General features: G+C 34.8%; 1 protein-coding gene across 1 annotated transcript in view; it reads right to left on the reverse strand.

Moving 5' to 3' along the window:
• Positions 1–25,169, reverse strand: part of SMCHD1 (structural maintenance of chromosomes flexible hinge domain containing 1) — an 85,991-nt gene that overhangs the window by 43,807 nt on the left and 17,015 nt on the right. The window contains exons 4-22 of the mRNA XM_068932291.1: positions 19,964–20,046; positions 19,743–19,873; positions 17,657–17,771; positions 17,404–17,523; positions 15,211–15,377; positions 13,180–13,273; positions 12,705–12,915; positions 11,533–11,653; positions 11,268–11,451; positions 10,553–10,750; positions 10,290–10,403; positions 9,761–9,867; positions 9,415–9,497; positions 9,146–9,259; positions 7,005–7,082; positions 6,806–6,925; positions 3,326–3,470; positions 3,006–3,102; positions 622–694 (exon numbers count right to left, since the gene is read on the reverse strand). Of these exons, the coding sequence (XP_068788392.1) occupies positions 622–694; positions 3,006–3,102; positions 3,326–3,470; positions 6,806–6,925; positions 7,005–7,082; positions 9,146–9,259; positions 9,415–9,497; positions 9,761–9,867; positions 10,290–10,403; positions 10,553–10,750; positions 11,268–11,451; positions 11,533–11,653; positions 12,705–12,915; positions 13,180–13,273; positions 15,211–15,377; positions 17,404–17,523; positions 17,657–17,771; positions 19,743–19,873; positions 19,964–20,046 (2,355 nt within the window). The remainder of the gene's footprint in view (positions 1–621; positions 695–3,005; positions 3,103–3,325; positions 3,471–6,805; positions 6,926–7,004; positions 7,083–9,145; positions 9,260–9,414; positions 9,498–9,760; positions 9,868–10,289; positions 10,404–10,552; positions 10,751–11,267; positions 11,452–11,532; positions 11,654–12,704; positions 12,916–13,179; positions 13,274–15,210; positions 15,378–17,403; positions 17,524–17,656; positions 17,772–19,742; positions 19,874–19,963; positions 20,047–25,169) is intronic.

Genomic DNA, 25,169 nt, shown 5'->3' on the forward strand with positions numbered 1-25,169 from the left:
TCAAGACATCCACAAAAAATAAAATTCTGGTAAGGATAGTGTACCTATAGACTCCTGTATTATGTTTATATATATAATATATGTATATTATTACTCTTGCATTACGTAACATAACTATAAATTCAACCTAAAACACTTTAAATTTCAGACCTCATCCCAATTGCCAAAGCACTCCCCTTTTGTTCAGGTAAAAACCTGAATGAAACTTTTTGATTCACAAGATATCTTCTAGAAGGACAGTAGGTTAACACAGGTTAGTACAGGTTAATGGGCCAAAAAGCTTCAGAAAATTCAGATGATAAAAAGATCATTCATTTCATGGTGCTAGGTTGAAAAACATTTAAAGTCATCAAAAAAAAAAAGTAAAATGTTTATCTCAATGAAGCAGACCATTTCTAGCTGCTAGAATAACGGACAAGACTGGACTGTTCAAGCTGACATTATTCCTGCAAAGAGTGATATGTCCTCAGCTTTATTTAGTTTCAGTCGTCACCTCGATGAGTTGGAACACCCCTTCACATGCCTCATTAAATATGTTATCTTTTTGGGAGAAGAAACACTTATTAATAGGGTCAGAAAGAAGTTCAACAGAAAATCACAAAGTATTTTTAAGATACTTACCAGGCTGCAATCTAATTTTACAAATTTGTGTGTCTTCTTTCAAACCAGGAAGAGTAACCTTCAGATTAAAGTTCTAACAAAAAGAATATTTTAAATATTAACCTTAAACAAAAATAGATTAGAGATAAATTATTTCACACAGTCATGGTACTCCGTATACATGTACAATTTCAGAAGTCTAACCACGTTTTCCTGCACTACTACATAAACCAAAATTTTTCCTGCACTAAAATCAAATTTTTCATGTTATTACACCCAGAGATATTCAGTTCACGATTTCCATGTTAAACTACAAGTTTCTGAAACCATTAAAAGCAGCTGTCATAACTTGTGGTTTCCTGTCTAGAGGCTTGTATCAGTGGCGATAAACCCACATTAGTTTTAAAAAAAGCAGTTTTAAAGAAAGGGTCTGCAACCTCTGCGTTCATCATTCCTTGGCTCGAGCTTCGCATTCATGCAATAGACACTCCTTCTGCGCTCCCCTTCTCTTAGTTTCAACCCTTTTTCTGCAATACTCGTTTTTGACTTAATACTGTCTTTTACTTTCTGCCTGTAATTCACTGGTTTATACCTTTAACTTCATTCCTTTTAATCTTTCAGGAATTGTGTCCTCTAGGGAAGTTCTTCTCCCTTATCCTTCATGATCCCTTTATCTCCTTTCCTTTTGCCATCAAGTATGCTTCTATGTCTATTATAGTATTTTAAAAGGAAAAGAAGAATAAACATGAATATTATTTTCCTTTTTAATCTCCCTTCTTCACCCCCTTCTCCTCACTGTATTCAAAATCCTTTAAGGGAGGGGTGGTCTTGGTATTACTCATACACCTCTCTCCCATTTTTCTCTTTCATTCCCCCCCACCCCCCAAACAAAACACAGTCTTAACTGGTTTGGATGGAATCAAGTCAGCTACTAATGAACTAGATAAAATCCGCTTCTATTTCTTCATCATTGCTTCTGCCACGGGCAACTGTGATCTCCTCTATTTTCTGTCTCTATTAAGATTCTCTTCCCGTTTTGCATGATTACTCCTTCAACATTTTCTCCTTCTTCCTTTCTCAAAAATTTATTTGCTTTCTCAAAAATAAATTTCATTTCTTCCTTCTTGTTCTCTCATTCACTTTCTCCTTTTAAATTCTTTCCAGAATCTTGTTACTAGCTGTTTCTCAAAGGTATTTTAGCTCTTCTGCTATGACTTCAGAATTAAGATGTTGATAATTTCTCTTTCTGGTGTTTCTCATCATCCTGAGTTTTCCCATTATTTTTCATTCCTGTCTTTAACAGTCCTTTTTTTTTGGCATATAAATTAGACAACACAGTTCCTATATTGCCCCCTACAGTTTATCCAGTTAAACAACACAAGAAAACAATACACCTTCTTTTCCATTACTACAGGATTATTTCTGTCATGCAAGTTCCTTAAAAGACTATTGATCTTGCCCCTCATCAAATTTGTCTTGCTGCAGCCTAGCATTTTTGCTCCTATACGCTCTGTTCCCCTATCTTCTGTCACTACTTTTACCATTCTCCTTACATGCTGAGCTTCACCTACAAAGCTTATTACACTCAGTGCTCTCCAGTTTTCAATCGGCAGGTATACGCCCCCACTGCTCTTTATACACCTTTCCACCAGTAACATCATTTGCTTTTCTCTCATCAACAATACATTAGTATCTTCAGCTACCTCAGTTCCTAGCTTTGTCTTTACTATGCCAGGCTGCAAGATTAGATGAAAGATTAGGACCTAATCAAGAATGTACAACATACACGTTTCTAAAATTATTTTTGAAATTCTTCACATTCGTCTTTACCAAACGCATTAACTCAGATCACATTTTCCACAGTGAATTAACAGCTTGAATAGGCAATAAGAATCCATTAGTAAAAGGCTGGATTTTGGATGACAACCTAACAGACAGATATATTTGCTATGAAGGTGAAACCAACATTTTGGAAACATCAAGAGAGGCTCAACTAGTTACCACTTACACTGGCTATTACTACTCATCATCTCAACTACTAGAATGAAAGATTTTAGTGCTCCCTATGCTACTTCAGAGTAAAAGTCACCAGGGTGATTTGGCTTAAAATAATTTCAACAGCAGTTTAAACCAGCTGACTTAGTATGCTTGGTACATTCTACCACACACATGCACGTGTGCTCATCTACACTCCCAGCTCCATCAGCTGCAGAGTGCAGCTGCAGGAGAGGTAACACATCACTCCAGGTAGAGCCATAAGATATCATTCGAAAGCATCCCAAGAGACAGCTGTAGCCAGTAACACAGAGCAAAAAAAGGTAACACTATGTGACAATCTGTTTTACATGAAAATTATTCAGTTTTTTTTTCAATACTTTACTTCAAGTTTAAATCCATTAGCCTACCTTGCCCTGGTAACTATTTACACAGCCTTTAGCAGTGACACCCTTAATGATGCAATTTGTTCCTGTAGTTATATCTTCATACTGTAATGTCAAGCCACTAGAAAAATACATTAAACAAAATCAATTTAAAAATAAACAGAACATTTTAATTCTCACCTAAAATAGATACAAGATACTTTCAGATATTCCTGTGGAAGCTACTGCAAAAATGCCAGATAATTCATATTAAAAGTATCCAGTACATGACTCAGAGAAAAATCTGAAGAATTACTATATTAACGTTACAAGAAGTAAGGACGAAAATGAGATGGTTGAATTACCTAGCTTCAAGAATTGGTTTAACATCAGTTGCCAACTGTGTTGCATGACCAAACTCATCCTGCAATTCCAAAGGAATATTAAAAGGTACTCCAACTCGAAAAGGAAGCTCCAAAAGACCCACTGAAAATTTCTCTGGTTTGCCCTCTAAGAGAAAAGAAAAATACATTTTTAGAAGGAATTGTGTGTGTTCATTGGCTTACTTAAGGCAGCAGTTCAGTCAAGCGGTTTCTAGCCTCAAAATAAACGGGCTGTTCATAACTACTACTGTAACCAAAATCACGGTTTATTGATTGATCCTCTTTTTCAGCTTATACTAGGGCAAAAGTAAGAGTTAAAATATAGTGGCAGAAGTTTATGGCATAAAAAAACATAACAAGACAGTTCAAACTTCTGGAGCATAAATATCAACATAGCACCTGAAAATGGACAAATCCTTGAGAACAGCTTTTCTTGAACATTTTCTTGCTCTACCTCTCTTAAAAGAGAATCATTCATGCAACAAAACATTCTTATTCTACAACTATCCTAAATTTGAGAGGCAAGATGAGTAAACATTTTTTGAAAAAAATAAGCATATCTTCCCCGTGAAATCTAGCCCCATTAAACTGCCTCCAAATAGGCACTCAAAAAGGCGACCGAACATACACAAACAGTAGTTGTACTTTAAAAGTTTTTGCTGTCACTTGCACTGAGCAGTACAAATCATAGTAATGTTCTGTGGAGTCAAACTTCCTCGGCCAAGTGGCTGCTGAGAAAAGGAATAATATAATGCTGACCTAAGTGGCTGATAAATATCCTATCAAATTATTTTGGACTCAGATTAACAACTACTTTCAATACCTACAGGTGTCATTATCAACAAACTTCTTTTGCACAAGAAATGTGAAAAATCCTTGGGGAAGGGAAATTCTTATCTTTTATTAGCCAGAATTATTTTAACAATAACCAAAAAAGAATAATCTAACTGAATAATTACTGACAGGACATGTGTCTGAATTAAAGAAATAAAGCCTATGATTTTTTAACTTAGGAAGTTCAGTTTTAACTGGGATTTTTGGCTATTTTGTAGCTTACCAGGAAGAACCATAAATACTGAGCAACAACCATTTGTCAAATAAATCCAGTAAGTTGTTTCTCAGATGAAAAAGTTGTTGGTTTCAGTTTAGATTTTAATTCTTCTGTTTAGAATTTTTTGAATCTATATACATTATATACATAAAAAGGTCACATAGATATTGTTAATATTTTGGAACATTTTGGAGTAATGAGTAATAGCATTTACAGCCATCTCTGAGACAAAACAAAACATAGAAAAGAGACTTGAAATATTCACTTTTCAAGACTGATGATCATTATAAACATCAAATCCCTTTCTGACTGAGGAGGCAAAACTGCAGCAATAGATAGCAGAAGCTGCTTTTGGAACCCCTTGTATTAAAAATACCAAATTATTATTTCATCAGGTTTTCAGAGTACGCATTCATTTCCAAGGAGATTTGTCATGAATTTTTATAGCCAAAGGAAACTATTTAATTGCAGGCCGCGCTGCTGGGGACAGCCACAATGCTATTGGAAGAGAATTTGTAAAATATAGAATATAACTTTGCAACTTTAAAGGTTCTCTTTTTACTTTGATGAACAGAGATAAAGAAGGGGGAAAAAAGATTCTTTTCTGTAATTTTTTTGGAGAACAAAAGGTACTTTTGTGAAGTTTCAAGAAAAGAAAAATCTTGAGACTTGAATGCCAGATTTTTATACATATATTTAATTACTCTTTTCAAGTAATGCCAAACATTTCTTCTTCATCATAAAAGAAAACTTCTGTCATTCTAGAGAAGCTTTTAGAAGAATATGCTACAAAGAACTGTTTTCTGCCTAAAGGGTTTGCATCCAGACTCTTTATTTTTTTGAAAAAAATAAGAGGCTACTGAAAGCTTCTATTCCTTCCACATTTTCTAGAAACAGATGCCAACTTTACCTCCTGTACCTGTGCTGGAAGTAAGTATTTTAATATTAAATGCAAAGGAAATTAGTATTTTTTTTCTTTTTCCTCCTTGCAGAAAAAAGTTAGGCTTGTTTTTTCCTAATTCAGAAAAAGGCTGGAAAAAAATCACTGAGTGGCAAAAAAGCCAAAGAAAACTCTTCCTTTCAAAACAGAGATTGAGAGACAGAGATCAAGAGAAGATTCATGCTTCTGTGCAAGTAAGCCATAAATCTTTTCATTTCTATATGTGAGCATACTAACATAAGAGGATGGGTATTTGTTATCAGACACATTAGGAGAGGTATAATCTATAGTCAGCATACGTATTTGCACATTGAATCTAACTTAGCAGGTACATAACTAGAGATTTTCTTTAAGATGAATTATGATGTACAAAATCACAAAAAACAAAAAAAATCTTTAAATCCCATGAAATCTTATATGACATATTATTCCTTTATAATTTAAAAAGGAATTGTTTTTCATGTTTCTGGACAGAAGTGGCAACTTGAATGTAACTTACAGCTTTATCCTTTTACATAAATGTATGCCCATTTTTCCTGAAAATGAAGTTGCTTCAGTAAAAAGGAATAAAACTGCTTCAGAGAAAAGCTTATAAACAAACTGAGCTGCCACTAACAGATAAATGCACACAAAGAAATTGGGAAATAAAATTAACATATTAAGAGGATGAGAAAAACAGGACTAGTGATGCAGTACCAGATACATGACATAACTGCACATTGTATATCTTACATTATTCAACACTGTCCCTAAAATTAGAATCTAATAATTATCTTGGGAAGAGATGACCGCTCATACGCTATTTTAGGCCATATATAAATAAATAAATACATATATATATATATAAAATTAGAGTGTATGGCAAGGGGGAGTAACATCAGACATATTGAAAAGGATTATTTTAATTCTAGTATTCCAATTAATATTTTCTGATGGTTAATCCAAAGATGCACACCCATTATAATTGAACAAGTACTTACTGTTTTGCATAAGATTATTCTTTTAACAAAAAAAGGACTTCAATCTCAACATGCATATTTTAAATGCTTAACCTGCTTTTGGATGGTATACGTGTGAAAACTGGCCTAATGTGTATTAGTTTTATGGAAGAATACCGTATGAGACAGAAGATGATTCTAATTAAACTAAGGTTTGAGTAAGTTTGTTTGTTTGTCTATTTTTGCTAAGCATGTTAGGAAAGTTCACCTCAGGAAAAGCTTTTGATTCCATTAACATTTCACTTCACTTTGTGAAACTGACTGTATAGCAGGACCAACATAACAGCTATAGCTGAGATCAAAACCAATTAGACAAAAAAAACCCTCTTGAACCTACTTCTTATTTGATGTACAAGTATTCCTTAATCACGACTGAAAGTTACTTCTCAACTAAAATATGACTTATTTTGATACACGATGAATCAAACCCACCAAAATTAAAAGAAAACTACTATGACGAGAATTTGTCTTACCTATGATAGTAAATTTAAATATTTTAGATGGCAGAGGCCTTCCTGCATAAGTGTCTGCATTACTTTCATTTAATACTACTTGCAGCTTCAAGGTATAGTTCCCAAGTTTCTGAAGATTTTCTAAATAGAAATACAAATACATTTAGAAATAAAAAGTAGAATTATAAATAAACAGAAAATATTGCACAAGTGAACTCACCCATTTTTTTGAACCAGTATGGCCATTTGCCTCCATGCTGACTGATATGAGAAATTATTTCTTTATTCCCAGTAGGTGCTTAAAACAAACAAACAATTAGTGCATATTTTTAGATTTTATACAATAATTCTTCATTTTTTTCAAGTATCATTACTCCAACTAAATATAAAAATAATGCATACTGCTTCTAAATCTCACAAATATAAATTGTTTCACAAGTAATCACACTGATCACAGCTAAAAAACCCCCACCTTTTTTCCGCATTAATTAGAAATGCTAGCCTCAGACACATTAAAATGAAAGCAGCAGCTTGGTAAAGCCTAATTAGCTCTTTGGTTATACTACGTTCCCTTTGTAGGTCTGAGCACCGTAGGCCATGAAATCCATACTGGTAACTAACCAACCTCACAAATGACAACAATAAATTAGCTTAAATGGGAGCAATAGTAAAAACCTGAAGTTGATTGAACGTATAATTGTGGACAAAAAGAATATTTCCTTTTTTGTTCCATGTTACTTTATACACGATACTGTATAAGTATCTGAAGGGGGAGTGTCAAGAGGATGAGGCCAGCCTCTTCTCCGTGGTGCCCAGTGACAGGACAAGAGGCAACGGGCACAAACTGAACCACAGGAAGTTCCATCTGAACCTGAGAAAAAACTTCTTCACTGTGAGGGTGACTGAGCACTGGAACAGGTTGCCCAGAGAGGTAGTGGAGTCTCCTTCCCTGGAGATCTTCAAAACCCGTCTGGATGTGATCCTGGGCAATATGCTCTAGAGGTCCCTGCTTGAGCAGGGAGGTTGGACTAGATGATCTCCAGAGGTCCCTCCCAACCTAAACGATGCTGTGATTCTGTTACTTTATCTGTTTTTACAAACATAAAAGCATATCCAAAAGGGAATACATTGAAACTTTGAGGCAATTTTTTGTGACTGGTGCTACAACCTGCAGGAATGATATTTATTGTTAAAACTTCTCAGGAAGCATGAACATATTTGGTTTTCAAAACACAATTTAAAACAAATACAGAATGTGACTGCAACAAGACTATACAGAATAAAAAGAAACACAGTAAAAGATATACTTTGTTCTGTAGGTAAGTGCAAACAAGTGTAATTTCACATTCTGTTCTTGCACCAAATTCCATACATAACATAAAGCAACATTTGTCAGTTTTGTTAAGTGTATTTCTTTGAATATGTAATTTTGGAAGTAGTGGGTTATGAAAATAAATTTTAATCATATTTTATGGAAAGAAAATTTCTATATAGAAAGAGAGTTTTCTATATTGGTATGTTTTTTTCCTTTGGTAGTCATTAACACTGAGAAAACTTCTGAAGCGAGTACAATTTTCCTACTGAAGTGTCAACTGCCACCAAATTAAACTGATAGTCTCTATATATTAAGCAAAATACATATCTGCAGCAAAAACACTTTGGCAAGAAATTTCACCTTTCTTCTTCTACTGCCCCGTTATAGATAATAATACAAGGGGTCAAATTTATCTACAGTAAGTGAAGAAAGTCTAATATTTCTGTGTATAGAGATAAAGAAAAAGATGATAGTAAAACAAATGGGGGTCTATGAAGAGGAGAAATGAACAAAAATGCTCTTAGGAACAATGCTGACAAAACACAACATTAAAAACATGTCTTTTTCAAATTTAGACATCCTGAAGTTAGGATGGTCTGCTTTTGCAAAACACTGACTTGTTGCTTATGTCGTTTGCAAATACAATCTGATAATCTTTATTATGGGACCACATATTCTTTCAATTCCAGTCTCTTGTTGCCCCAGAACCTTATCTTGAAAAGTGAACATACAGAGCAGACAGCCCGTCACGCAATAAGCAGCATTAAAACACCATGTTTTTAAAATGTACAGCCTTATAACACATACACTACACTGAAGCTAAGACACTTTCATGTCTTGGAAGACATAGCCATAATATTGCATTGAGACATTTTTCTTGAAATGTGTCTTTGGACATGAAGCTACGTGAAGCTCTGACAGGAAATTATCCCTAAAATTTAAAGTTATACAAGTCTATCAAATTTTAATCAAATATATTATACATTATGCACATTATGCACTCTTTACAATAATAAAGAATAATCTAAATATCTTTAAGTACTTACAGTGTAAAATAACCTTGAGTTCAACAAGAAGTTTCTTTGAACCTCCATGGCTTGTACCAGGAAGTTTTTGCATTGCTTCTCCTTTTTTATTCAAAATTTCTATTCTTAATGCTCCTGTATTTAAAAGGAAAAGTCATGGACTTTTAAAATAGACTGTTTATAAATGACTGGAGATTTCTCCATATTTCTTTTTAACATTTTCTTTTTTAACATAATGTGATTTTACATTGACATTTTACTTTTGAGTATTTGGAAGGAAAAAAACATACCTATTGGTGTACCAGCAAATTTCGTTTCGTTTGGTAATAACTCATCCCCCTCAGGCCATGTGACCGACAATTTGTCAGGAAGTCTAGTTAAAAGCAGAGAAACAACAGTTTTTCTGTAAGTTAAAAATCAGCATAATTTATCTTTACTAGGATATACATGAAGCTATTTTTGGGGAAAAAAAATTCAGAATGATTTCTTATTTTAGAGTTAAAGGTTTTTTATTTCCACTGAAACAGCTGACATCACTTCCACTTGGGAATAAAACTGAACTTTTTTTGTTCCTGAACGTATATTAAAACCATCATTAGAAACTTCACAAGTAAACCATTACAATTTAGAGCTTACCTTGCCATTTCATCCTCTATGTATTTTTTAACAGCTTTGTCAGACACCATTCTGTCTAGTTTTGAGATTGGAATAGTTTTCATTTCAGCGTACAATGCCTGAGGTTCCTGAAAAAGTTAAGTCTAGTTACAAAAAGCCAGATTATAACATGGCAGGGAAGAAACATCTCACTATCAAGGGACCAGATAGGTAGACAAATGCTAACATATGCTACCTGCGAACTCTGCAGACGCTGGGCTAAAACACGCTGAAAACACCAGAGTTAAGAATGGGGACATACAATGCACTACTGAGTCCAATTGTGATACTGTATGTAACACGCAAACTTAAATTAACAAGATGATTATGAATAATCATTTATAATATGAAATTTACATTAAAACTAAGCAGTTTGATTTTTTTCTAGACTGCCAAAGCTCCAAAAAATAAAATAATTTTCAACATATATTTTAAAAAATATAAAGACGTCTGATCGAGGATTAAATTTAAAGATTCCACAGGCATATGATCATGTTTATATTTGTCTTACCAAAGCTATTTGAACCTCTCCTCCAGTAGCAAATATATCCCCATCATGGTCTCCATACAGAAAAAATTTCTCAATACTTCCATAGAATATTGGGAGAGTCTTAACGGTTTTCACCTGCAAAAAGATGATGTCAATTAAATTTTATTCATTACTCCGGTATCGTAAACACAAGCATAGTATTTGTATAGGATTCAAATGCTCTATTACCAAAAAAAAAAAAAAAACCAAAAAAACCCACAAAAAACTGTGAGCAACTAACTCACCAGCTGTCCAGTTTTGTATGTTTTCCCATCCCACTCTATTGCAGAGTACACTGCCCAAGGGCTCTGCATTCTTTTGGATGGCAAATCAGTACGCGTAGTTATTCCTTTAAAGACTGTGAATTTTATCTGTTTGTCATATTTCTCATGACAGTCTTTGAGCCACAAAGCAAATTCTCTATCAATTTTCATTCGCTGTTCCTGTCGAGAAATTACAAAACATATATACACTATTGCTGTATTACAAACTGTAAATCTAAACTTTAGAATTATGCACAAGTATAGGAATACAGCGATACTATACTCAAAAACTAGATTCTCCAATTCAGAAATAGTTCGAAAATTCCTGGAAAGCTATACTTCAAGCCAGAGAAAGTTTACGTATCTTACTATTACCTTAAATAAGAGTTGTTCTTATGAAGATAGTCTTTCCATAAAAATAGTCACATAACAACTAGATAAAATTATTGCTTATGCTTAAGAAAATGCAAGAAAAAAGACTAAATCTTATTTTTCATTTTTAAAGGAGTCAGCTTTACAACCCACTAAAACTGAGAGAAGTGGCTGCTACAAAGTGCTGCAGAAGTTTCCAAGATGGTTCTTTAGAAACAAGGTAATATTCAGTGATATGAACAAATGACCAGTGAGTAAACATTCCTACATTATATGCATTAAATTTGGTCATGAAGAAATATAAAAAAAAGATTAAAATGATCACCTGTCCATTGAAGATTCTTGTGAACAGAGTATTCTTATCTTTTAACTTCAGCTCCAGATCCATGAAAGTGAGTTTGTTTGTGCTGACTTGAAACTTATCATTGGTAAATAAGGCACCAGAAATTCTGTTGTAGCATTCAATTGGTGTCAATCCTCTCTTCTTTGGAGGAGCGCACCAGTCGAAACTTAAATAAAAGGAGGAAGAAATTAAATCTCTCGTTTATTAAGAGAAAAAGGTTTACGCTGTAGAAATAGATATCACTTACTCTTCCACAGTTGTGTACGGTATTAATCTTCCATTCCAAAAGCATTCAAAAATAGGTCTTTTTCCTCTGGCACCCTTTTCTACTATAAAGCAGTCGTCGTCATCATCGTCATCATTTAATTCTTGATTAAAAAGATAGTTTCCATTAAAAAAAAAAAAATTTAAAATATCCAGTGTAATACCAAAAAAAGCAATGGTTAAAATGAAGGATTATCTATTCATATTAAGTTAGGCACAACAGCATTATACATGGTATGAAGACAGGTATATTTATTTAGAAGCTTTTACTTCCTTAGGATTTTTTGGTATTTTCCAAATAGCAAACTGAACAACTAAGTAACAATTTTAAATAGGGATTGAACCATACTAAAATGTACTGAATTTACAGACTTCAAATATAATTTGAATAAACATTACTTTTTTATTTAGTTTCAACTGATGTTCTTCTAATACCCTAAAATCTTGTCACAATTAAACTCAGAACTTGTTTTATTAAAAGAAAAAAAACCACCAACACATAGAAATTATTTTAAAACCCTAGCATCTGAAAGTTCAGTGAGACTGGATAAAACAAATTTTTAACTTTGAACTTATTCTAAATGCTGTCCAGTACAGTATTCTGATGTTATAATCTCTAGAATCAAACTACTGCTGTTCCACTAGGATCTTGGAGCAAAGACCTAAAAGTCAGATGGAAATGATTCAATCAGACCGCATTCCATGAGAGCTTATAGCTTGAAATCAGAGGGAATTACGTCAAAGACTGGGTTTACATGAACAAGTTATCACAACAGTTAATTTTAGGGTGCGAATTTTTCTATTCTGACACAAACCAGTTTAGGTAACAATTTCCATTTCAATTTAAATTGTTTCATCCTCCTGTTGTATAACCACTCATCAGTTCCTATTTCATTAAAACATTTACAATAATAGAATTATCTATAATATGAGTTTGCTATAAAAAATGAAAACAATGTTCCCTAACATTTCTAATACAGACAGCAAGCCTAATATCTTACAAAAATTGTCTCCAGTCCTTTTGTGCAGGTTCGATAGATAATGAAACCCAGAAATATTTACATACACAGTATTCAGAAAAGCAGTAGTACTACATGTTTAAACCAGCCTATTTAGGAAGCACTAACAAAATAAGCAGTGAAACATTTCACTTACTTGATGGAAAGCATGGATCATCAGGATATGTTTCTTTATCGTAAAGGAAGGGATGATATCGGATGATCCCTTCCACTATACCTTCTCCTTCCACATGCGCCTTAAACTCAAAACTATCTGCTGCAGTATTTATATACAATGTCTGCATGTCATCTTTGATCTCCCTAAGATTGACAATCTTTGGTACTTTTCCTTTTTCAAACATTGAAATCTAGAACAAAAATGAACAAGTTGATTTTTTTCCTTACCCCTGAGACTAGTATAATTAGCTTTTGTGACACTTGTATAACTATGTTAGCAAAATGAATTAGCTACTGTCTCACAATGATAAATAGCATTACTTCTAAAAAATTAAATTATATACCTCTTAAAATGCTGCAGTAGTGCAAACCGTATAATTAAAAAGAAATAGGCACAATATGGAATAAACTGCTATCAAAGAAGAGTTTTAACTGATAGATATAAAACCTCTTACCTGAATGTCAATGTTGTTGAAGGGGCCTACATCTTTCACTACTGCATTAGTTTCATTTCCTTTTGGCCCATGGATATAATAGTGATAGATATGTCTGAAATATATTTTCAGATTAAAATGGAAATTACAAAATTGAACATTAATTTTTTTTAAATAGTAAAATCATATTTTTATTAAAATATAATTGGTCCACTGCATTGTTATAGGTCAATTCAACTCCATGACAACATGTACATGTGGTACAGAAAAGAGATTAAAAAGGAGTGACTGATTCTCTTTCTCTCCTTTCAACTCATCTCCTTCACACACATTCATTGCTAGAATCAATTTCTGGATATAATAATTGAGAACATTACAAATTTGAGGGTTATACATATGCAAATAAAAAAAAAATTATTGTTAAGCGGCTACAGATGTAAACTGTTCAGCACTTTAGAGAGCCTCCATTTTAGAAACACCCCAAACACCCACTATCAGCTAAATTAATTCTTTCCCCAGAGGTCTGAAGTTTGGGGAAACTGAGGTACTTAAATAATTCCCTTTACTTCATACTTTCAGCAAACTAGCCAATTTTTCCAACTTCAGACTTGAGTCCTTACAAACCTAGCCATCTTAAACTTCAAGGTGGTGGTCTGCAGAAAAATAATGTGTTATACAAGTCAATGGGACTGATTGCGTGAAAGAAGTTAAATGTTTCTGCAAGTATTTATAATCTCTCTGCTTCCAAAATCCATCCCACTAAATGCAGCTCAAGGAGAAATCTTGATTCTCAGACCAAAGTTTCTCATTCTCTCACTGCTCGGGACTTGAGAACAGACCAGTATGTCCAAACCACATAACATTTTGCCTATATCTCCTCTAGACCTGAAGGGGTGTTCTCATGGCCTTAAGATACAATTAATTCGAGCGTTCTTCCCCCTCTTCTACTTCATAGCATCTGAAATAATATGACTATGCTTAGCCCGTTAGAGCAAAATCAAACTGAGATGATGCACGGGGGGCAGAAGGTACGGTATGATGGTGGGTAGAGATGTTTGAGGGAATGAGGCCAGCTGAAATAATGCTGCAGAATTGTATAACATAGAGGAAGCTAAACCTGACTAGTTTGGCCCTAATTTCTGCAGGGCACCTACTTGAAAAACTGCACCTGAGTTTCATCTCAACTAAAAGCAGTTTTATCAATCCAAGAGACTCGCAGAACGAACTAACACACACCTAAGTGTGGGTAATTAGCACAGTAGCACCTGGCAGCTAATGGGGGAGCCAAGTTATTTGTCAATGTAGATATACCCCTGAATTTTCATATTGTTAAAAAGGGGTTTCACGTATTAAGGTATCCAGGGTTTGCTAGATTTCAAAACTGTGGCTATGATTTCAAAGTTCACTTTACATTCACAGATAGATCGGCCATCTTAGCCTTCATGATCCACAGATATCTCCAAGCCCTGCAGGCCTATCAATGAAACTACTGGAACACTGAGTGGACAGTTTCATATATTGTTCTCCCTCTTAAACCGGAATGAAGAAGCAGCTTTCTTTAAAAAACTACAAACGCAAAGGAAGATGCCACGGTTGGGAACACAACCTTAAGAGTAATAGCTTATGATGCTATTAATAATGAGTAGCTACCTCATTATTAAGAATTAATTTGTTAAGTTATTTAGTTATTGATATATTGTTAATATGTTAATTATCAATAATAACTGGTAGCTACCTTTAATAATAATCTAACTAATAATTAAGTATCAACTAATCAAGTGAAATTGATACTGACATTTGTAAACATCTTTGTTTGGACTGGGGACCTGTACACTTGTGCTAGTTTCAAAAAAAACCCACTTAACTGAAAAGCCTAATTAGGACATCAGCATTATATACATACATACATACATATATATACATACATACATATATATGCCAACAGCCTTAATAGGAATAAAGCCAAAGATGAATTACAAAAAACAAGTAACTCATAATAACCTGACTTTGTCTGTAGTTCACTTCTAATTCAAATATAAAGCACAAACTTACGCCAGCTGCCTTGTCCAAAGATGAAAATAGTTTTTCAAGTACTGCATATGATCTGGCTGTACACCTGTAATGACAACTGCTGTGAAACTCTCTTTATCCCTTTCTTCTAGTATTAGATTATGAAGAAATCTTTCATCGTCACTTGTGATGTGAGTAGAGTCAGATGGCTACAAAAAGAGTAAAACAGTAAAAGTAGGAATGCAAACTGAATTTCTGAACTCCCTTCAGCTTTGAAAGGAATTAAGAAACAGAGTAGAAAAAGAACGTAGAACACATGATGCTCAATATCACCAAGGATTAACGCTTCATATAAAAGCTTCCAAATTAAAGTCAGTTAACTGTCAGAATCTGACATCCCTTGATCAAGTTCATCTTAAACTCACTCTCATTACAGTGTTTGAAAAGTTCAGTCCAGGAACGCATTAAACAATGTTTAATGTGGCATTATGTAATTCATGTTCTCATTCACCAAATGTAACAACTATGAGCACAATACAATTTTTTTCTGGTGTGGATTTCTTGAACAGATTTTTGTTTTTAAATGGAGAGGTTGCTTTCTAGTAAAGAAGCATGTTCTAGAGAAACATGTTTTGTTTGTCGGACAGAAAGGGTGAATCCTCAGTGCTAGTAGAACTATTCAGTGATCGCAGAGAAAAAGAAAGTCCTCATTGTCTTTTTTTGGATGGATGAACTTTACGCTTACGATAGGAAGTTTCAGAGCATCATACAAACAGCAGTTAATGCAATACTTCACGCTAGAGCAGTGGATAATCTTTTATATACGCTGCATCCAGAAAAGAAGGTATTTTGAATATAAAGACTGAGATCTTTATAGCAATTGCAAACAATTGGTACAACTGACAAGATATGCTTTTCCACACTGTAGTAGATGCAGCTTTATGCATTGTTCTGCAGAAAAGCAGGCAAAAAGGATACATATCATTGAGCCAGTGAAAGCATTCATCTAACTGCAGGCAGCAAAGTATGTTAGTCAAGGGTGTTCTGTTAAGACTTACTTTCCTCAAGGAATCAAAGAGCTCTCCTTAACCAATAGAATAATTCAACCAATTATGAGTGTATTCTTTTCATGAAAAAGACTGCAACTCTTTCAATGCTTTCTTCTGCCCACAGCAGAACCTCTACTAAACCCATCAGTCCTCTTGCTAACTCCATCCAAGCAGGGGGCTGCTTCTGTGATAGTGATGTGATCACAAATAATAAAGAAAATCTAGAGTTGCTGGCCCCCACCCTCCTTCATATTCTTCTAATCTCTCACTACAGTAATCCATTCCAAATTCTATTTCTATTTATGCAACTTGCTCATACACCTGCACTGCAGACCATTTTTCAAGACATTCAAGAGACCAATCCACATATTTAACTTCCTGTTGATATTCCACAATGGCGTGGCTACTCCTGTGATTTATTACAACTTCCTCCCGTTCCTTTCTCACTCATACAAAAGAGTGAGAATGCTGGTGCTATGTCACAATATAAGGACTATAAACAAGGCCTACTCATTCTCCCATTGCTCTTCTAGCTATATATGCCTTTATTTCCTTTTCCAAAAATATCCAAAAGACAGTTTTTTGGTCTTCTTCCTTATTTTACTACTTTTTATCCAAATTTTAATTCTTCATACAAGCCATCAGGACTGTTTATTTCAGTTTCCATGAAAGAGTTCATTTCATCAATAAAGTTAGTGAAGATTTGTGCAAGTGCTGGGTTTTGTTGATCTCGTTTGACTTTTCTCCCATACACAAGGTATTTCCTTCCTCCCTGTGGTTCTACACAACATTTATTAATGAACACAGCCTACTTGCCTAATCTATTAATACCCCAGAAAAAAGACTTTTTTCTTTATGTTTCATATGTAGCAAAATAATTGCAGTTCTTAGAAACATAATTTCAAATGTTTTTCTCAACCTGCGATGTCAAACTATGGCATTTCTGTCCTTTAAAGGAAATCCTGTCCTCCTAAAATGAAAAGAGAAAAAAGAATAACAATCAATCAAAGCCTTATGAAATAGTGTCTTTGTGTTTCCTATTACTTTCTCTTATAGTCCAGACTGCAAACAATGCATAAGAACAGGCATCCCTCAGGTACATATTACAGGAATATTACATAGTGAAATCATGTTAACCTGGAAAAAAATTGCAATTAAAAAAGAGAAAGCATAAAAGCTATTTTACCTTTCTGTTTCTAATGTATCCACTATATATTGCTTCTTTGTTTTTCTCCTTCTTTTCAAAGTCCTCTTTAGAAAGCACAAGTTCATGAACATCCTGAGAATCTGCAGGTTTGCTTATCATCTGTTTATATTATGGAAAAAATATTCAAATTTAAAACAAGAGTTCAACTGAACATAACATTACAATAATCTAATGGCTGGAACTAGGATAATAACAGTAAAATATTTTAAAATAAAGATTAACATCTACTTACTCTGGCAGACTGTCCAACGAAGAACACTGCTTGCTTGCCTCCAACTCCAAAATAAGAGATATCACTATTTAAACTACGAGGCACTGGCAAAGGGCGCACATATCCAGAATGATCACTGGGAATGAAAGTGGCTTTAATAACTTGTTTCAAGACAAATTTCATTAAAAAAGAAATCCCACATGTAAACAATTTTATTCAACACTTCTTGCAATCATTTTATTCAAATATGCTTTACTTAAGACCTATTGTAGTTACAGCATTAAAACTTATGTCCAAAATTCACAATGTACATTTTTAAAGGATGTTGATAGAAGTAACTCTTTTCCTCTAAGTTATATTTAAAAATTTTTTGGCCTTTCTGGCATATCAAAACTTATTCAGCATATACATACAACTCATCTGAATCACTCTTTTGCCTGCTACCATCTATATATGCAATTTTTTCATGGTAAAGTTCAGATGAAGGAGGGGGAAAGATCTGGCAAGGGGAATTTGCTACAAACAAACTGGCTATAACAACAGAGAGAATTTTCAATGCAAACACTGCAATAGGGACATGCACAATAGGTCTGTGTGACAGGTACAACAGTAACAGGAATTATAAACAAGTCTAAATAGTAGAAGGTAAAAGGCAAATTCATCATTGTTCTTCTCTGACTGTGGTAAGATATTAACTGTAAAGCTTCTGCAAATAAGATTATGAAGCAAGCTTGCTTCTTTATGACATCATCCTTTCATAGAAATAATTCTGAGTTAAAATGAGTCACAATCTCTTTAAATGCAGTCTTGGAGATATGGCTACAAATGCCATCAATACTTAAATTCCATGTCTTTTGATTCAGCTTTGACAGATTCGCAGCCTTATCTAATCTAACCAATTAATAGGACAAATGCATCTGTTTTTCAATTATAGCACTCCTAAGTGAAAACATGGTGTAGATAGCCATCCTGGTATAACTCACAGCCATGTGCCCATTGAATGTTATCAACCCACGGTTTGAACCTGTAGCTTAAAAATACTATACATACCTAATGTTACTAAATTCACCTACAACAGTTTCAGAAAGGAATACCTCCTTACAACCAACTCGGTAAGATGACCCAGAAACACTTTTTATATACTTATCTCCACTTGCCTGATAGACATTGATTGCTGTATTTGGAGATGTATCCAATACAAAAAAACCTCCTCTGCTCTATTATCAGTTTATACTGCCCCATTACATTTTACATTTCTCATAGCCTCAGTCATAATTTACTTATGCTATGATTCTGATCTTCAAATTTAGGGTCCTAGGCTTAAGGCATTTACAAAGTAACTAAAGCTCAAGAACTGTATACAACTCTGCTCCTCTGGGATTTTCTACAATAAGGTTAAGTCTGCCTGTGCAGGCTGCAGATCTCTTGGGAGCAGAACTGTAAAATGAATTCTTATAAGCACCAAGAACCACTATAAAACTCTACTTTCTACTTTAAATGCAAAACACACTTCTTTCACTTAACCTTCTTAAATATAACACAAACATCTTCAGGTAAAATTTTGAATTATAACGTCCATCATTAAGTCAGAAGAGGAAAGGAAAACCTAACCCAAAACCTTGTATGCATCAATCTTTTGGGGAAACAGTAGCATGACAAGACACTGAATGCATTGCTTAATGGGCTACTGAAAGGCAATCAGGTAAAAAAATGAACACACTGTGAAAACCTACAGAACGCAAAATGCTCCTAACTGTATGTAGGCAAATCCAAGAAAAGATAGCTTAAGAAAGGCCGTGAAAATAAATAATTTTTTAAAAAGTCTCATTTTTCTTCTCCGTATTCAGTATGACAGACTGTATAACAACTTTTACTGTCATGATCTCAAAGTACCACAGATTAGATGAATATTTTTGTATTACGAAGCTTCCCTATTTCCTACATACAGAAAGTGTGTCCATGTGTATATATTTGTAATAACAGAAAGACAACTGTAGAGCTAAGTGTTGGTAAAGAGATGTCTTGAAGTGAACGGAAGCTTCTGTAAACCTTTTTACACTTTGCTAATTTTTCAGTTTTGTTGTAAAAATGATTAAAACATTCTAACCTCTCGAAGTCACCTTGTCTCGTAAACTTTGACAATCTATACACAGCCCAGTTGTTAAGCTGTTTAGAAGTCATTCCTCTTCCATTATCAATCACAGCAACTGCTGGTTTTCCTTGGGAGTCATCAAATAACTGTTTGGGGAAAGACAAAAAAACCAAAGAGCACCAAAAAATATATATATTCAAAACTACACCCGAAAAAGTATAATATGTCTATCTTACCAATTTTATCTGTATGCTCCGAATACCAGTATTTCGGGACGTGGCTGATAGAGAATTGTCAATCAACTCAGCAAGAGCAAATGCTATAGAAATTAAAGAAAAATAGCCCTATGAGGATCTTGGTCTCAAAGATAACACTTAGAAAACAGACATACACTTGCAGTAATTGTTCCTGTGCACACAGGATAATACACTGCCTAAAAAACAATGGACAAGAGGTAAGCGCTGTCAGAACGATCAAAATTATTTAATAGTGATTTAAAAAAACTTTCATACGTATATTTCATGATTTGTTTCATCCCTGATTCTCTCACCTATCTGCTGATGAGAGAATACAATTACTGGAACCTATGAACACTGACAAACTAACAGGCTCCTTACTTTAAGGTAAACTTGTCTTTTCCAGTTCTTTCGATTCAGTGTCTTCCTAATCTTTTCGATTAGGAATGCCTTTGTAGGACACACATGAAAGTCCAAAGCACACAGAAAAAACAACTTTGATTTGAGAAAATATTGAAGAAAGAATGAATTGATTGAAAAAAACTGAGTAGATTTTCAAAGTGTAAGCTATTTGCTTACAAAAAGAAAAGAATACAAAGAAAATTGCAAAAATAGCTGAAGTATTTAGTGAATGGTATCTGTCAGATACATGGCAATAAACAACAGAAATAGTAATCTAAACTACTTGCACAAAATGTTTTTTCTAAACATTAATACTTGGAGCCCTTACTACCTAATATTTGTGAAACAATAAATTTAACTTAGGAAAATAGCACCAATCTGGAAAAAACACATGAAGTTCTGATTACTTTACTCTGATTGATCAGCCCTAGTGAACAGAATAAACATTTCATCACAGAGAATGCCATTCTCTCTGATAAGAAAGCTTTATCCCTATAATTTACATGGTTCTTCAGAGTGTTGCAGCATGGATTACACTGGCCATAAACTTCATACATGCAGACTTAATCCTTTGACTGTTAGTATCTTACAACATCGCTCAAGTGCTTGGCACCTTCTCTCAATTGTTTATTAAGTTTAAAAATAGTTTTCACTTTCCTTGCAATCTTCTTCACTGCTGACAAGAAGCAATTTAATAGCTGAGCATCAGTCATGAGATCAAAACTGGTCAGGCATATCCTTGGAGATGTTGTGAATACAGAGTATCAGCTGCAGTACACTTAAAGACACTCAAAGCTGGTATCTGCCTTAACAGGCATTTAGTATATTATACTAAATGAAAGCAGATGGATAGTTTAGTATAACTGTTTTATGAATTTTAAATAGTAGCATGTTTCAGAGTATCATAAATGACTCCACTACGGTCTCAAAGAGTAAGGATTAGAAACAAATTAGAAAAAAAATATACCAGTAATATCATAACAGAACGAGAACTTAAATTTATCTTTTTTGTAAACTTGACAACTGGCTTTAGGATTGGTGAACTAGGACCAAAAGTAGCACCAGAACTTCTGAACCATTTTAAGGGTTATTGCAGTAATATGAATGGATGCAGTGCATTCAGAGTGTGAATCCTCCTTTTCCCTGAGTCACCTGTAAGTTGCAGAGTACAGAAAAGACAAAACATCGACTTAAACAGAATTTAGACCATCTACTAAGTAAATTATAACTAAATATTTGACTTTGAGATGAATTTTGCTTGAACTCTTCACACAACTTTGCAAAATGATGGATGCAAAAAGTCCCTCACAAATGCCTGAAGCTTGCTCACTCTCTTGTAGTAAGAATGATGACACAAAACACCCTAGCAAGCAATTTTAGCAACAAGATGGTAGAAGAAACACTTCCAGAAAGTTTACTGAAGAAATCAATGAACCTTGAAAAGATTCTACATCTAACTCAGTCTCTGATCCATGAATAAACTTTCTTTAGGTCTTTGGGCAATATTATTAGGGGAGAAAAAACACCAAACGTATGCTGATGATGAGTGACTGCCAGACGGACCCAAACAGAATTTCAGGAAGTTTTGAACTACAGCAAGTAGTCAAGAAACTTCCATATCTAGGCCCACAGACATTGAGAGACATGGTCAAAGTCTTTTCATCTCTTGTTAACGCACCTTCCTTCTGTTTCAATACGTCTGGAACACAGTAAGCCCCTGTCAAAGATGCTGCTGTATTGAACATTCAGACCATGCTGTAAAATGCAGTATTTTCACATGTGGATGGAAGACTTGACCCTGTTACAAAATCTCTGGATACTATGAGAAGTCATCAGTGGAGTCACCACACGCTTCGTTAGTTTTACGCAATGCACTTTAACATCATCCTTTAGAATCAGATGATAGCTGATGGGATTTTTACACATACTTCATCCATTGTTAAGGAAAGGTGTACTATTTGATGCTGGGACTGACGGAACCAGTGCAGTAGGGAAGTGATTATAATGAGAGGCAATGAAAGTGGGAAATGCCCCTTATGAAGAAACAAAAGGAGGGAGAAGGGGAAGAGATCACCTATGTCCGTAATCAAAGGAAGACTAAACACATGCCTGCATGTATCCTTTCCCATTTCACAGCAGTATTCCAAGGCCTATCAAAAGAAGGGTAACATGGCTTTCCTATCTAGGGAACGATCAGCATTTAGGTGGGAGACGAGTGGTTGCTATGAATCAGGTGACCACTTATAGAAAGCGCAAGCAGTTTTAGCACTTACAGAAAGTGCAGTATTGAATGACTTCATATTCATAAAGATTTTATGAAATTTAACAGTTCCTTTTACCCAACCGTTTGATTGGAGTGCTGTTCATTAGAGTGCGGAGTTAGTACTATGTATACACTCAAACAATTTCTTTATTATAGAAAAGTTACAATAATCAGTATACACTATTTCTTGATTTTCAAGAATTTAAAATTTTGCTAAGAACAACCATAACTTTGTAAGTGTACAGTACATTTCTAAACAAATTTAATTAAAATTTGTCTTCTACATGTAGAAAACCACAAAACAAAAAAATGTTCTTGCAGGATTTCATGACCATGCATCATCCTGTATTTAATGCACAAACCTGTTATTCAAATGCCACTGTAATTATTTGATTTATTTTTTTAATTCAATAAAACAATAATTTAGCGCTGCCAGAATCACAACAGAGAAGTATCTCACTCTATTGGTTTTGTTCTTATTTCTCTTCTGGTCTCCTTAATCATGAAATATATACAGAAAAATACAACTTATAACAAGGAATAACTTCAGAATCCCTTGAACCCAACATGGTAGCGGAAAAAGAAACATATATATTTGTGTGTGTGTGCGTGTGCGTGTATATGTATATGACACACTCCTGGTCAGCTTTAAGATCTATCAGCCTGGCACAAATATGACGAGGAAGAATGATTTCTGCTAATGTAGTGCAGCTATGCGCTGCACTGCAAATAAAGAGCCCCACTGTTGACCACACTTTGGCATAAATAACTTCCAAAGTAGAGTGAAGGAAAAAAAATTTGGCATATAAAGAAAAGGAGAATGCAAGTTTGACAGATATAACCCACCCTAATCCATCCGCAACACTTTGATTTATACCTTTGCTATTCTCTCTCCTTTACTTTAGATCCCTTGTATATGTTGTTCCCCTATTCCTAAATTCTTGCCCTTGGTAAGCGTTTTTAATAGTTTAGAATTTTCTGAATTATCTCACTACTCATTATATTTCTAAAATAAGAAAAGAAAGCTTTTTGATCAAAGCAAACCATGGAAACCAAGCAAACAAATATTTCTCCCAAACCTGTTCTCCAGTTTTGCCGGGGGTCAGGAAAGTGCTGATATACACTGCACGTAAGTCAAATTTGATGGCAGCTGACTATCACTTTGAGCAACTCAGTTTACAGGAAAACTGACAAACATCAACTGCTTCTTCCCCATCCTAACTTTGGATATATGGTTAACACCTGATCAGTTCATGTCTGTGATCATGGTTATGCAGAGAGCATTTGAGTAATGTCCTATTTTGCCTTTCAAAGGGGTGCTATGTACTGTGCATTACACGGAATGAAAGTTAAGAAATTCAGACTAAAAGGGGAACCAGCAATGGTCTGGCCTACTCCTCTGGACAAAATTTGAAGAGACTACCAACAGTAGAGAGAAGCCTTTGAAGAAAGATAGAAAGGACTATCTGTTGTTATGACCAGTATCTTGCATTAACCTAGCGCTACAGAACTGAATTTGTAATATAGCCTCCACAGAAACACAGTGTTTATCAGTAAGCGCAGTCAGATATTGCAGGACACAAAATGCCCTGATGCTGTGAGATTTTCTCTGCTCTGTTCTCTCTGACAGTTGCATACAAGTCAGTCAAGACCTCACGGGTAAGGGTCAGAGGACTGACCAACATGAAGCCTTATTCAGATGGCTAAAGGAAGAGTCTTGGTCACAGGCCTTGGATAGAGGACCTTAATCAACCCAGTATCTGCTGGAGGGGAAATACAGTAAGCAATTCAGGAGACCTCTGGAGTGATAAATTCTTGATACAGATGATGATAAAGATGAATAGAGGACAAGTTCTACTGGTTCTCTTATTCACACATTTGGAAAAACTGTCAAAGACGAAAAGGCAGCATGCAGCCTTTGCTGCCGCAACTGCAAGACTGTAGAGTTTAAAATTCTGAGAGAAGTGATCAAGACAAACGTAGAATTAGAGCCCTGGGCTTCAGGAGAGAGAGCAGATCTGGGGATATAAGGAATCTATTTGCCAAGGTGCCGTTGAAGACTGCCCTGGATGGCCCATGAGAGCTGGCTGGTCTTCAAAGATAACCTCCTCAGAGAACAAGAGCAGTCCATTTCAATGTGCAGAAGGTCAAGCAAGCACGGCAAAAGGCTAGTGCGGATGAATAACAAATGTCTGACTGAGCTCTAACGCCGACAGGTGGAGGCAGAGACAAGTTACCTGGAAAGAATTCAGCGACACTACCCAAGTGTGCCAGGACAGAGTTTAGAAAGCCAAAGCTTAGCTAGAGTTGGAGCTAGTGAGGTATGTGAAAGGCAATGGGGGGCTTCTGTAAGCATACTGGTAGCAAAAGGAAGGCTACAATAAACGTGGGTTTGCTGACACATGTAGCAGGGGACCTAGAGCTAAAAGGCCTGGAAAAGGTCAAGGTACTCTATACCCTTTTTTCCCCTTGGTCTTCACTTGCAAAGTTTGCCCTCACCTCTCCTAGGTCCCTACACCTACCGGCAGAGTGTGTGGGAGT

Source organism: Struthio camelus, chromosome 2, assembly GCF_040807025.1.
Source record: "Struthio camelus isolate bStrCam1 chromosome 2, bStrCam1.hap1, whole genome shotgun sequence".
NCBI classification, from domain to species: Eukaryota; Metazoa; Chordata; class Aves; order Struthioniformes; family Struthionidae; genus Struthio; species Struthio camelus.